The 13,826-nt window shown below is 44.1% G+C and overlaps 2 protein-coding genes across 2 annotated transcripts; one reads left to right on the top strand and one right to left on the bottom strand.

The window, feature by feature from the left end:
• The first annotated feature begins 2,066 nt into the window (after nt 1-2,066).
• hey1 (hes-related family bHLH transcription factor with YRPW motif 1) lies at nt 2,067-4,563 on the top strand. Its single transcript, XM_028397857.1, has 5 exons — nt 2,067-2,230; nt 2,380-2,455; nt 2,584-2,667; nt 2,801-2,882; nt 2,990-4,563. The coding sequence occupies exons 1-5, from the start codon at nt 2,145-2,147 to the stop codon at nt 3,661-3,663; spliced, it is 1,002 nt and encodes a 333-aa protein (XP_028253658.1). The 5' UTR covers nt 2,067-2,144; the 3' UTR covers nt 3,664-4,563.
• A 946-nt stretch (nt 4,564-5,509) lies between these two features.
• On the bottom strand, nt 5,510-13,826 carry stmn2b (stathmin 2b). The gene is made up of 5 exons (XM_028429970.1): nt 13,666-13,826; nt 8,762-8,857; nt 8,492-8,664; nt 7,808-7,999; nt 5,510-7,309 (listed from the first exon to the last, which is right to left on the bottom strand). The coding sequence occupies exons 1-5, from the start codon at nt 13,682-13,684 to the stop codon at nt 7,250-7,252; spliced, it is 540 nt and encodes a 179-aa protein (XP_028285771.1). The 5' UTR covers nt 13,685-13,826; the 3' UTR covers nt 5,510-7,249.

A 13,826-nucleotide genomic window follows, 5' to 3' on the forward strand; every position in this document is an offset into this window, starting at 1 on the left:
AGAATAAGATTAAAATCACAATCAGCGTTCAGAGAAGGAACCTCAACGTTCTAATACACCACATATATCTGATGAATGTGGGTTTGATGTGTCCTCGATACATTTAGTTCATGTTTCCTCATTGTTGCAGCCTGCTGCAGATACACAGGAGGAATAAAAATAACCTTCACTGATGTTAAAAAATATGTTATATAGTTTGTTGATATCAGCTGCAGATTTTCAGACAAGCTGTCAGTCGTTTGGTGCTCAGTGAACACTGCTTTGTGTCTGTTTTCATAACCAAGTGGATTTACAGAATAATGTGTCACAAATGTCCAAGAAAAGTTTCTGATACAAAAGAAAAGTCATCTGAAGAGCATCTGATGGAGAAGAAAAAGTAACTACTATCTCTGGAAAGTCCCGAGCTCGTGTTCAGAAAGAGTTAAAAATAAAAAACACACACAGTCTTGTGCATAATTGAAGTGATCCCACAATGCATTTCTCTCTGTTGCTCTCTTAGGTCTGAGATGGGTTTTAGCTTTATTCTTATCCATCAAGACTTTAAATACACAAATCTCACAAAGTTGTTTAAACTAACCTTACAGATTGCTTATAATGTATTCATATTTGAGTGGTACTGTATTATCACTGATAAAGTTTGACTGGCTCAGCTCATCTTATAATAACTACACTTTATTATGTCATCAGTAAATATGTGGAATAATTATGGTGGAGGGATTAATAGCATATTTAAAAAACGAAATGCCTCCAACAGATGCATTTATTTCCCTCTACATTATAGGTGAATATTCTCTCATGTTTATATAAAAAGGATCCACTTATGTAATAGCTCTGCTGTATTAAAATAAGACTGTCCCTGCAGGAGACTCCTGTCTGCAGAGCTGCAGCTCCGCATGCAGTAACGTGAGTCCTCTGTGTATACAAACACACACCAGCTCTGTCAAATTATTTGGGGAGTGTGACCATTATAGGAGCCGCCAGTCGTGCGGCGGTGATGATGTGGAAACTCCAGGGAGAGGGGACGAGGACGGCTTTGATTGCATTATGGACTTTTTTTTTTGACTGCTCAAACAAAGTCCTTCAAGTGCCCACACAGTCTTTACCGTGCATGAGGTCTCTTTGTGGGGTAAGATTAGACTCGGTGGTGGTGGTGCTGGCTTCCTCTGGTTGCGGCGGTGCTCCCTGTCTCTCCTCCCGGGCTGAGTTAGTATTGGATTACAGGTTCACACGCTCGCTCGCAGACCGCCCGTCGCCCCGACCAATTGCTCCATTCATTCCAGCGCCGGAGACGGCCGTCGGCCTCTGATTGGTTATCAGCGCCGGTTAGGGAACTTTCCCACGGCCAGCGCGTGCTGACAGCCGGCCAGCCACTCCTCATCACCACCGGGACACACACGGGGGGAGGGCAGGGGAGGAGGGGGACAGTCACGGACCGAAAGTCCATTGGACCGCTGTCAAAGTTTCTACAAAGATCGTCTATGAAAGAGAAGATCAATCATGCGCATCACAAAAGCTTTCAAAGGCTTCATGAAGGGAGACAGCGACAATCAACGAAACGCTGCTGTTTGAGAACCAATAATGTGAAATACAAGTATTGATGATTTTAATAAAGAGCAGCCAAATTTAACATTCTGATATTTGACAGACTGGTGTTTGACGTGAGAGGTTATTAAAACATCAGCATAAGGACATATGTACTTTTTTAAAAAGTTCAAAATGAGGTCTGTTCACTGAGAAAAGTGACATCGAAAATATCATTAGATGAAATCAAAAGCTGCAGAGACAAACAACTGTGCAAAAAACTGTGGTACAATTCAATGGAAACTTCAGATTTTGAATCCTTTTCAAGGTGTCGAAACTGCCTCGGAGTGAGATGTCTTCATTTCCCCACCTCCTCTCAGATCTGTCAAAGCGCACCAGGATACGCTCCAGCCAACTGCGCTGTCATTCAAACCCTCTGCTGCCTTGTGATTGGCCAATTCGTCGCCGGTCTCCGCCCCTGTTGGACGGCAGCAGTGTTGAAATGACACCGTGGGAAAGCTGTGCGCTTCAAACGGAGGCGCTCCGGGCAAACCTGTGCAGACGCACGTCTGGCAGACATAACCGACACAACTGAAGGACTAGGCTACTGTGGAGCAATCAAAATGAAAAGGAATCACGACTTTAGCTCCTCGGACAGTGAGCTGGATGAAACTATTGAAGTGGAGAAGGAGAGCGCGGACGAGAATGGGTAAAGACATTTTTTGGTTATAAAGTTGTCTTGTTTTCTCAACGTCTCTGCGTCTTATATAGTTATTTACATTTGCGCTAAGCTTATTTAAGCTATATCTTTAATTGTTGTGCAGTGACTGAACCACCTTTTCCATCATTTTTTTAAAGGAATATGAGTTCTCCTCTCGGCTCCATGTCTCCTACAACATCAACTCAGGTGCAGGCGAGAAAAAGGCGTCGAGGAGTAAGTAAATCCATACTTATTCATCCCTTTGTGCATCTGCACACCTTGGCAGTGTGTCAAATCATCTCATGCCCTCATTTTGTTGATAGATATCTAAAGTCTAATAATAATTTGTTGTCTTTCCTCAGATTATCGAGAAACGACGGCGTGACAGGATCAATAACAGCCTCAGCGAGCTCCGCAGGCTGGTTCCCAGTGCCTTTGAGAAACAGGTAAGCACGCTCACACACCCTAAAAGAATATTAAATATAAAACCACTCTGTTCACTTGGTTTTATTTGTAATATTATATATTATTAATATATAATATCTAACTGGCCCCTGTTTGTTTCCTCCCATGTTGCAGGGTTCAGCTAAACTGGAGAAAGCAGAGATTTTGCAGATGACTGTTGATCATCTGAAGATGCTTCATGCTGCTGGAGGCAAAGGTATGTTTGTTTACAAGTCCGCCTGCATCACACTGTGAGCTGGTCTAAGCAGCTTTGTTACTGGTGCATTTGAGGCAAGTTTTTAAACATTCTTTTCTCACATTCAGGTTACTTTGACGCCCATGCCCTGGCGATGGACTACCGTGGTTTGGGTTTCAGGGAGTGCCTGGCTGAGACGGCCCGCTACCTGAGTGTGATCGAAGGCTTAGACAGTGCAGACCCTCTGCGGATCCGCCTGGTCTCCCATCTAAACAACTACGCCAGTCAGCGAGAGGCTCACTCCGGCCTTAGTCACCTGACATGGGGGTCTGCATTTGGATCCCCTCCTGCCCACCTGACACACCCTCTCCTTCTCCAGCACCAACAGGGACCTCTGGCACCACTTCCCCGCAGCACCACCAGCAGCCCTCAAACTCCTCTGTCATCCACGTCCACTTCATCACCCTCCTCCACTTCTTCTTCCTCCTCGTCTTCATCATCCTCATTAGTAGCAGAGACTCACGTCCCAGGCAGGCGCAGCGGCAGCGCCACCCCTCACTCAGATCAAGTTCCAATCCGGATTCCCTCCACCACAGCTGCTCCTACCACCGTCCTGCATCCTGCCTTGGTCCCTTCGACAGCATCTAAGCTCTCCCCTCCTCTCCTCTCTTCTCTCTCAGCGTTCCCCTTCGCCTTCAGCACCTTCCCCATTATCTCCCCCACCACCATCAGTCCCCCAGCTCCAACATCCAGCGTGGGCAAACCCTACAGACCCTGGGGGATGGAGATAGGAGCATTCTGACTGAAATAATAATAAAAAAAACATACAAACTCACCTCCCAGCTGAGCTGGACTCAAGGACAAGACTTTATTTTCCCAGCTTAAAAAAAGTGCTATTTTTTCTATGATGATCCCCCAGAGGATGTACCTAGCTATAGGTTTTTTTATTTGTGTTGATAATTTTGTATAGAAGAAAAATACAGTGAGGAGGGGAACCACAACTAAAAAGCAACAAGAGTGATTTATTGTGTTGATTGATCTCTGATCCTGCCCACCTCTTTAGAAGTTTCACCCACTGTAGTCGGCCTGTTGGGGATGGCTTTTCCAGATGGTCAAGCAGTCGCTGCCTGTTAAGTTCCTGGGCGAAAGTGCCCCCCCACTCCCACTCCTCCTCCTCCTGCTTTGTTGGTGTTGGTGCCCTGGTTACAGGGGGGAGGAGGGTGTAAGGGTTTAGAGTCACCCCCCTTTTACAGCATTTTATGGGGTGGAATAAGCGAAACCAGGTGTTTGTTTGACTGAACAGAAGTTAGCCGATTGGTCGGGATGTTCTAACGTTCGTATGGTGCTCTGATGTTTGAGCTCACTTCCTGAAGTTATATCTGTTCTTAACAACAATGCTTCACACATGTTACCAGTTTGTTCTAATATTAATGATATTGAGGTTATCACCTAGTTTCTAAGGTATTTTTTTGTATTTGTTCAGCAGGAAGTTTGAGTTCATCTCTGCACAATAATTAAAACGTTTAGAAACAACGCCTCATCTCCTCCTAATATTTTGATGTCTCCTAGCAATCCTCACTGTGTGTATATTTTACAGTTGTACAAAGCACAAACAAGCACTGACAAATCATATTTCTTGGCTTTTGGAGTTGTTGCTGGTGGCATAATGACTTCCCTGCAATAAAAGAGTTCTGATAAATTACCTGTGGTTTTATCAGTGTCAGTCAGTTCAAGCGTGTAGTGTGTGATGTGCTACGTGTGTTTGCTTGTTGATGCCTGCAGTTGTTTGTGTGTAAGTGTGTGTGTGTGTGTGTGTGTGTGCAGGAGGCTACATGGCGACGCCTGGTATCAGATGAGGCTGCTTGTTTCTCTCAGCAGCCCTCTGTGTGTGCACAGGAAACCATTAACAAGGAGGGGATATCCTGGACAATAGCAGCCTCCCTGGCCCCATGTGCTCCGTGGGAACTAAAGGAGGGAGGGAAGGTTGGAAAAGGATGAAGAAGGAAGGAAAGGAAAGGAGGGATGGAGCATAAGGCGAAAGAAAGAACTGGGACAAGGGGAATCAAAAGAAAGAGCAGGAGTGAAACTGTGAGAAAGGAAGTGTGCAGCAGAGTTTTGTCTCTTTGCCATCACTACAGCCTGCACCAGCTGGACCTTCTGTTCTCTGCACACTGTCCCCTCTTCTGCTGAAGTTCACATACTCACCAATATATTGCTCTTTCTCCAAAATATGCGACCGCTCCTTGTCCACTGAGCTCTCTTGTGATCTTTTCCTCTTCCCCTTATTGCAATGCACAGCCAGATGGTGATGTAAGCTTCACTGCAGCTTAAAACTACAAGGTCAGTAAGATTTGTGGTCGACACGATTGCTGTTGTGTTGATATTTGTCTCCCCCTACTGGTTACAAGTGGGAACAGCAAGCCTGATGAGTGGTAGCACAGGGAGTGCTGAAATAGGAAGGATTCTAACATAATGCAAAGTTAATTGACTTATTCAAAACACCATACATTAAAGTGTTAAGTGATCCTGTCTGTCTGTGTTTCTATGTCTTTGTGGAGGTTTCAGAGTTGAATCATATAATGGAGATTGTCTCTTGTCAAAGCACAGGCAATGATCCAGATCAGTGAATAACACACTCTCAAAGCCTGTTTCATTCACTGAACCCCAAATCTTTATTAACCACTGCTTGCTCACAAAGATATACGTGGAGAAGGGGAAACACACAAATGTATACGGGAGAGAGAGAGAGAAAGAGAGAGGCAGGTAGGATAGTCACTGTCTGTTGAACGTCTGACAGCGGTTACACACTGCAGCGGTGTTGGTTTGTTTATATTTATTCGGATCAATATCGCATGGCACAAACATTAGGTTATCTACCCGCCCTTTCTGAAATACAAACACACTCGCACACCCACACTCACACACATCTACCGGCCAACTGTGCGTGCGTGACCATTAGGGTTCAACCTCAGGCTTCAAAACCCCTTGTTTCCAAGCTATTCAGTTACTTTGATACACTCATATACACCTCTACAGATGGAAATACTGTGTTTATGAATCATTGTTGCAGTGATGCCTGTTATGGCTTAAATATCTTTCTTGTGCCGACCTTACAGTGGAGTGACGTGCAATGAGTCCAGATGTTGAGCACTATACTCTAGCCTGTATGAAGTGGAGAAAGATGAGAGTTGTTGTTTTTCTCCAATATAATGATTCACAGTAGCAAGTTTTTTATTGCACTCGAGGGTGCACATAATCCTCAGTTTGTGTTGCACACAACAGTACAGTGACACATTGTTTAAATGTGACTGGAAGCTGGTTTCTGAGGGATACAAGAGGCCCGTCGTTTGTCAGGGACGTTACATGAGCTTTCCGGTGCCAGATGGACAGAATCTGAAGAGCTCTGTGCTCTGTGTGGAGAGTGTGTGAGTGAGTTATTACAGTATATGTGTATGTGGAGAGATAAAAAGTTTGCAGACGGAGGGAAACAGGAAGAAGAGGAGGAGGAGGAGGAGGAGGATGGGCTCATGAATAAATGCTATAGTGTTCTCCTGTGGTACACTCACTACCTACCTCACAGGAGTGGATGTGCAGCGACAGCCTGCAGTCCCCACAGAAAGCAAACTGTGCCCTTTCCCTTTCTGCCAACTTTCCTGCACATGTCCCTCTCTAATTGAAACGTTGGCATAGACTGGATGGAAAAACACTGCGACCAAGCACAGATCCAAATTTTTGCCTCCAGATCTGCTGGGTCAACTGAGTGAACGCCCACTTGAAGGGACAAAGGGAACTGAGCCAGGATGCGGGCCTTGTGAGGATGCAGACCAGTCACAGCCAAACATCAGCTAGCTGGCAAACTCACAACAAACACCTAAGCCTGTTACCACACGAGAGAAACCTAAAAATAAAAAAAACATTCTCAGGCTGAAATGAACAGGAAAACATGGAAATGAACAGAATATTACATCCATATATATGCAAGGAGAGGAAACTTATAAAAATGGCACACTGCAATCAATACTTTTGCTGCTTGTATCATACTGTATATAACAAAAAAAGAAGTATTTACAAAAACAACTTGTCAATTTGATTTTTTTTCTTCTTATTTGAAACAGAGCAAAAACATTCTTTTTTTGGAAGAAAGGGCAGGAGACATTAATTTTTTCTTTTTTTAAATCATTTTTGCATTTTTTTTTTCCACCCCCAACGCCCATTTGAAGCTCCCACTGTCTCGGGGTGGCATCTCAGGCTGCGGTAGATTCATAGAATGGAGGAGTTATGGAGGGGAGGTGGGGATAAGGTGAGAGAGAAGAAGGGAGTGGGGTGGTGTTCTTTAGGGTTGGGGGTGGTGGTTTAGAGGGTGTGGAGGTGGGACCTGCTGGGGCTTCTCACGCTGTCACTTCTTCTTTCAACTCCTTGTTTCTGCGCACCTCCTGAGCATGCCTCTCCTGCAGAAAACACACAGGCGTGAGAGGGTGTTTTTCTCTTGCCGTCAGCCTTTTCCTGACATTTACTCTCTTCAACATTTCTCTTATTTGACCTTTGCATGCTTCTCCAGGTAAAGGATTGCATCTTTGATGTTGAAAACCTGAACTCAAAGGCCATTTTAAGTTAAATCTCACATCAAGAGATTTTTTTCCAATAGCAAAACAAGAAAAAATGATGAAAGAGAAATAAAAAGAAAAAGTGAGTATGTAATGAAGAGGAGAAAGGTCAGCCTGTGTTGGATTACTAAGTCCTTAGAGATTTTGATTCAATACACTATATGCCATGAGTTCAAGAACAACACAATGCAAAGAGCAGATTAGGGGACAAATCTGCACCACCTCCTGCAGCAGAAACACACCCTTTGTTGTAAGAGTCCTTAGAGTTCTCAAATAGTTACATCTATTTGTTTTTTTTGTTTCTGCCTTTGTTTAACTATAATTACTGTCGACTGGACTGACCTTCTCCTGCAGGCGCTCTATCATAGCAGCCAGGTAGGCCTGCCTGTTCTCCTCGATTTGCTCCATCTTCAGCTGGAGCTTCTCCTCGGCCATGCGGCTGAAGTTGCTGTTCTCCTCCATGGCCTTCAGCAACACGTCACGCTCATGCTCTCGCTTCTCAGCCAGGATCCGCAGCACCTCAGCCTCCTGAGACTGGAGGAGGAGAAAGAGGGACGAGCATCAGCAGAGAGGGTGACTCAGGGAAAACTGGTCGATATTACAATGTTACTGAATCCCTCTCATAGATGCCATTTGACTAGGAAATCACATATTACATTTTTAATTTGCGCAATGTACTGCAGGTTTTAGTGATTGCATTGGACATCTGGTGTTAAAAAATCAGTAAACTATGTTATTGATTTGTTAATGATTGGTTCATTGATCTTGTCGTGGGTTGCTGGATTTGTCAGGTGCTGGAATGACTGTATTGACATCAGAATCAATGGGAGCCATCAATAAGGCAGATGTCTTGTTTGTGCAGAAATCTTACACCCTCAATGTGAAATATAACAGCAATATAGTAAAATTACTGTACTTCCCTTTGTGTTTATAATAAAAATGATAATTTTGGTTCCACATTCACCAGTGTGTTTGTGGCTCATTGACACTTGAAACAAACATCTGGCAGCTATAAAATGTCCTTACTCTCCTTCGGTCCTCTGCTGCCTCCAGTTTCTTCTGGATGTCATCCAGGGAAATGTCCCTCTTTGGAGGGCCGGTGACGCAGGGGGCCACTTCAGTCACAGGGGAGGGCAACTTCAGGATGACCTCAAAGGCCTGGCCTGAGGCACGCTTGTTAATGGGCTTAATGTCCATGTCTACATGTGTGTGCATTAACAAGAAAGACAGACAACAAATTCTTGTTAGTTCTGTGTGTTTTCATTCACGTACATCTGATAAAGAAGCTGTTTTTACCTTCAAAGTCACCCATAATGTTTTTGCGGCTCTCAGGGTACAGACAAGAGCAGATGAGTGAGAGAACTGAAATCTCCTTCATCTTCTCTTTGTAAGCTGTGGAGGTAAATGCAAAACATTTTTGTGTGTTACTTTTGTTACCATGCACAGTTTTCAGCTGCACCACTAATGCACACAAACAAAACATTAACCTAGTAACACATTAAAAAAGATGAAACATCATTAACCTACTTCTGCCTCCACAGGAGGTCCTTGATGTGAACATCAAGATCTTTGGAGGAATAATTATTCATCAAATCCTCCAAGAGGAAAACCCGCTTCAAAGGATGTCTGCTGCTGCTGAACTGCTCTGGGTTTAGCAGACATTTTCAGGCCTTTTGTTTTCACTGAGCTTCGAGGGGAGCGTGATGGATGTGTCCTTACTTGGCCTAATTTCCCCAGCAGCCAAGACGTTACCATCCCCACAGGATTCTCCACACGTCATTAGCTATGCATTTTTATTTTTGGTCTATTATTTATTAACATCGCCAGACCAACGCCCGTTTGGCTCCGAGCTGTTTTCGGATTCTGAGATAATGCTTTTCAGGTAATTTAGAAAAAGCGAAGATGCCAGGATTTAGTGTATATCTTCAGACAATCTTTTGGCTTCTTATCTTACTCTGTGGCTTATGGGTTTAGCTTATCAGCATAAAACAGCAATATGACCATCCACCCGTGGTCTATTTATGGCTCTAAAAGTTAATAACACTGGGGTAAAACTGGCAACAAATCAGGCTGGCTGTATTTGGCAACCTGTGCCCTGCTCAATAGAGTGGGACAAAGTGCTCCAAAGGGCAGCAGACACACACACAAAAAAAAACGAAAGAAAAGAACAACCAACCTTGTCTAACCTTGATATTTTTTTTTATTCTTGCATTTTTGGCACCTATACTACACTGTAATGTGAGCAGGAGCAGTCCCTGCAGGGGGAGGGCAAAGACAAAATACCTGCAATTCATGGTGCATTCTGCGTTTGCACATATCTGCTATGTTCTGTCAAGGTACACTGCCTCATGGTGTAGATTTGCATGCCAGCTGTCATAGTACTGCATAATCCATCACCCAGAGCACAAGGCCTGCAGGGCTGAGATGTGGCACATTGATTCCTGATTTGCAGCAGGCTACAGTATAAAGCCTGAAATGAGATTTACTGTAAAAGAGCCTCTTTGTTGTGGTGTACAGTATGATTAATCCAAATCCTCCTCCTAACTCTTACTCCTTGCTTACTCTATCATCTCTCTCTCTGTGTTTTGTTTTCTGCCCTGCAGACTGGAAGACGCCACCATAATGTGATAAACTCTCAGATGTAGCTCTCACTATACTCTCGGATGGCCTTGTTAACCCCTTCCCTGAGGAGGAAGTGGGAGAGACTATGAAAAAACACTGGAAGAAAGCAGACAGGGTTGAACAGGAATGGAGATGAAAGTGGAGAAACAGACAAGAATTCTGTTCTGAGCAGAAAGGGGATTTAAAAAAATAAATCCTGGCATTAAAATAATACTAACACCTTCCATGTATAAAGAGACCAAAGGATTAGAAAGCAGAAAAAGAGGGCAGCTCCCAATGGGATTTGCTGCCACCATCAAACTGCCCTCAGGACAGCCTAATGGAAGCAGCCACCTCAGGTGGTTAGCACTTTAGTTTGTAATTAGAGGAGCGCACCATTTCTGCTGATGAGGAAGGGGGGGACAGGACACATTTGGATAGTTGTAACTGGCTCATTAGAGGAGCGTGTATATGTCAAGACCCCAGCAGCCATTTTTTAATGCACACAATGCGTGTTGACAGTTGAAGACTCAGACGGTTAGCAATTCAGTGGAGCAAGTAATTCAGGTTGAGTGCTCGTGGAGCAGGTCAGCAGAGATTGTTGTTTGGTGGTTGCCAGGTTCAGGGTGGTACCATGATTGAGAATAAATATCTTTGTCAACTGCTCTCTAACTCAAAGACAATGATTTTTTTTCTTTTAAAGCCACAATCAAATATGAGATTAACTGTGCAGAGGTATTAAAGTGTCACCATATTCCTCCTCTAACCACTGTAATAATGTGTTCTTTCCCAGAGGAACACACATAAAAGATGACAAATGATCCAGACTGACAGCAGAAAGTGTTCAGATGCAGACATCTTGTGCAAAAAAGGGGGTCAGCTCGGTTTGAGACATTATTTTAGTCTGAGATGAGACAATTAAAGTCAGACAGGAGATGACACCAAGATGGATTCAACCAGTAAGGTTTGCAGCTTTCTCTCTCAAAACTGCTCCTACTGTCCCAACCACAGACACAGCAGCCATCAAAGTGCACTTCCTCTTCCAATCCATCAGCCAGAAGAGCACAGATCATCAATATCTTGTGTACTCCTCCCCCGCAAGCATGCCTTCTGCATCCCAAAGCCTTCCTTACATCTGTCGCATCTCAGTCTCACCATATATTTACCCACACTGCATTTCCTTCAGTTCCGCAGTAACACACCCCCACTTCTCCTTCATCATGGTCCTAAAGCTACTGTAGAGTTTAATAGTCACCATGAGCAAAACAAATGTAAGTCACTGTTAGCAAACTGCCTATTAAAGCCGTCCAACAAATTGTGACCCTATGTATCAAAGCTCTACTGCCCTCCTGGGTGCCATCACCTCACAGCAGACTGCAGCACACACAGGCCACCCACCATCAATGTAAGTATAAAATTATGAAGGTATCACAAGAGCAAAATTGGCTGTTAAAACATTATGGCACCCGGACGATCAAGGGCAGGTCTGGTTGTTTGATGGAGGAGCGGTGACAAGGTTTCTAATTCTGCATGCACCCTGTAGCCGCTCAGGGAGATCAATGAAGTAACAATCACTTGTAATTATTCATCTGGTTTATAAAATGTCAGAGAGGCTCATAGTGATGCCTTCTGGTGTCATGGTTTGTTTGAGGTCAGTTTCCTCAGTGAAAAAAAATAAATCTTCACAACTGAAAACATTATTTGATACTTTGTGGCTCAAACTGATTAGCTTTAGATAATTGGTTTGTAATATATTAAAAGAACAGCTTCATCTTTGTCAAAAATGTTCAAACATCTGAAACGTTTCATCCAGATGTGTCTGAATGTCATCACTGAATTGATGTCGCCTCCTCCTTAAAACGCACCAGTCATCTGGTTCAGTAATGGGAGTGTGCTGAGGAGATCGATGGGTGATAAATCAGGATGAATTATGAGTCCAGGGGACTTTATGCAGATGGGCAGTCTGCAACAATGGTGAAGGAGGTGATCGGGTGAGAAAAAAAAGGAGAATTCGGACATGACTAGCAGCCGCAAATTGCTTCTGTTTTGTTTCTGTGCAACAAAAAGAATCGATTTTAGGGCCTCAGTTGAATGACCACACCTAATTGGATATGACAAGTGTGCATGATAAGGATCAGGAAAAGTGCTTAGAAGCCTTAATGCACATGGGAGTGGTCCTGACTGTTCTCTCCAAATGGAAAAAGAAGGCCTTAAAATCACACATGATCAGCTGCATTTGGTCCCTAAAACCTGAATCCTCCATCTCAGAGGTATAATATTAGAAGTGCTGCTGTCTGAATGAACTCAGCGACCTGGCGAGTGCTGACTGGCATGATGGCGGTTCTCTCCCAGAGTGTCTGCTCCCAGCCCATCCCGTTCTGTCTGTCCACAGCCCAAATCATGGAGGAAAAAGGGAGGAGGTGTATAAGGAGGAAGGAAGAGGAAATGAGGGGGGGAATAAAATAGTGAAGGGTTTAGTTGCCCGTGTCCCTCAACACAGACACCAGGAGCCTTCACCACTGCCCCCCTGCATGCTCCTCCATCCATCAAGTGCTTTTTCAACCAGAAAGCAAACAGACTGTAGACCACACACACACATTTATCTCTTACAAAAGCACACACAATGTATAATTAAATGCTTCAAATCATATTTAGAGTTTATAGTCTGGAAATGCAGCTCACACACTGACTAAATTGAATAACACGCCTTAATTTAGAAATGCACTGACACAAATACAAGGCCTCCCACCTGCCACAACATTTTATTTCCACCAAATACTGTTCCTTCATGCTGAAGCACGATAATAATAATAATAATAATACAATTATCCAACATAACAGTCTCCAGTCACAGTCAATAGTCTTCCTAAAGGATTGGTGTCTGATATTCTTGAGACGACATTCATTTCCATCGCCAGTCGTAAATTCTTCCTGCGACTGCAAAGCAATTCTGGATAAGGCTGCTCCCTCCCTTCTCTCTCTTTTCATTCATTCATGTCTGTAGCGGTCATCCACTAAATTGCTTGAACTCTACAGCTTCATAGGATGACCCAGTTTTTAATCAGGAGATTTGTCACGGTGCGATATTTCACACCCTGGAGAGCGGCAGGCTCGCTTTGAAGGGACCGGAGATGTTGGGTGGGGTCGCTGGCGCTGCATTATGCTGCACGGCTCTGAGTCAGGCAATAAGGGGCAGGTGCGGCAGCAGGCATCGACATAACGCTGCCATGTGAAAGGTGAAATAAACTCACTTTGCATTAGCAGATGATGGATTCATTCACCGTGACTTGTTTGTTTAAAAAAAATGCGTCACTGAAACGCACTGAACCCCAAAACTAACCTACAATGATCAGCAATAAATGTGGATTCAGTCCCACAAAAATGGCCCCAAATTTAAGATGGAAGATGAGAAAAATGCTGCTTCACTTGAATAACTTTATTATTTAGAAGTGACTTGCAGTGAGTTTGGCCGCTCCCTCTTACCAGCCCTCAGCATCCTTTTGTGCCATGGGTGTCGCCACTGCCTCTCATCATCATCATCATCGAACCTGCGGAACCCCTTCAATCCTACAAGAAAATATAAAAAGTGCAAAACTCACCGATTGCTGTCTTTGCCATTTCTGTACGGTGTTATCGGGGCGGATTGACCGGAGGAGTGAGCTGCGGTATCTGGATGCTGTTATCTCGGGGTGAAGTGACTGCTGTTAAGGCACTGAGTCAGCAGAGACGGGGGCTGCCGGTGCGCTTGGTGGTCTGTTAT

The sequence above is a fragment of the Parambassis ranga genome, chromosome 2, assembly GCF_900634625.1.
Source record: "Parambassis ranga chromosome 2, fParRan2.1, whole genome shotgun sequence".
Classification (NCBI taxonomy): Eukaryota; Metazoa; Chordata; class Actinopteri; family Ambassidae; genus Parambassis; species Parambassis ranga.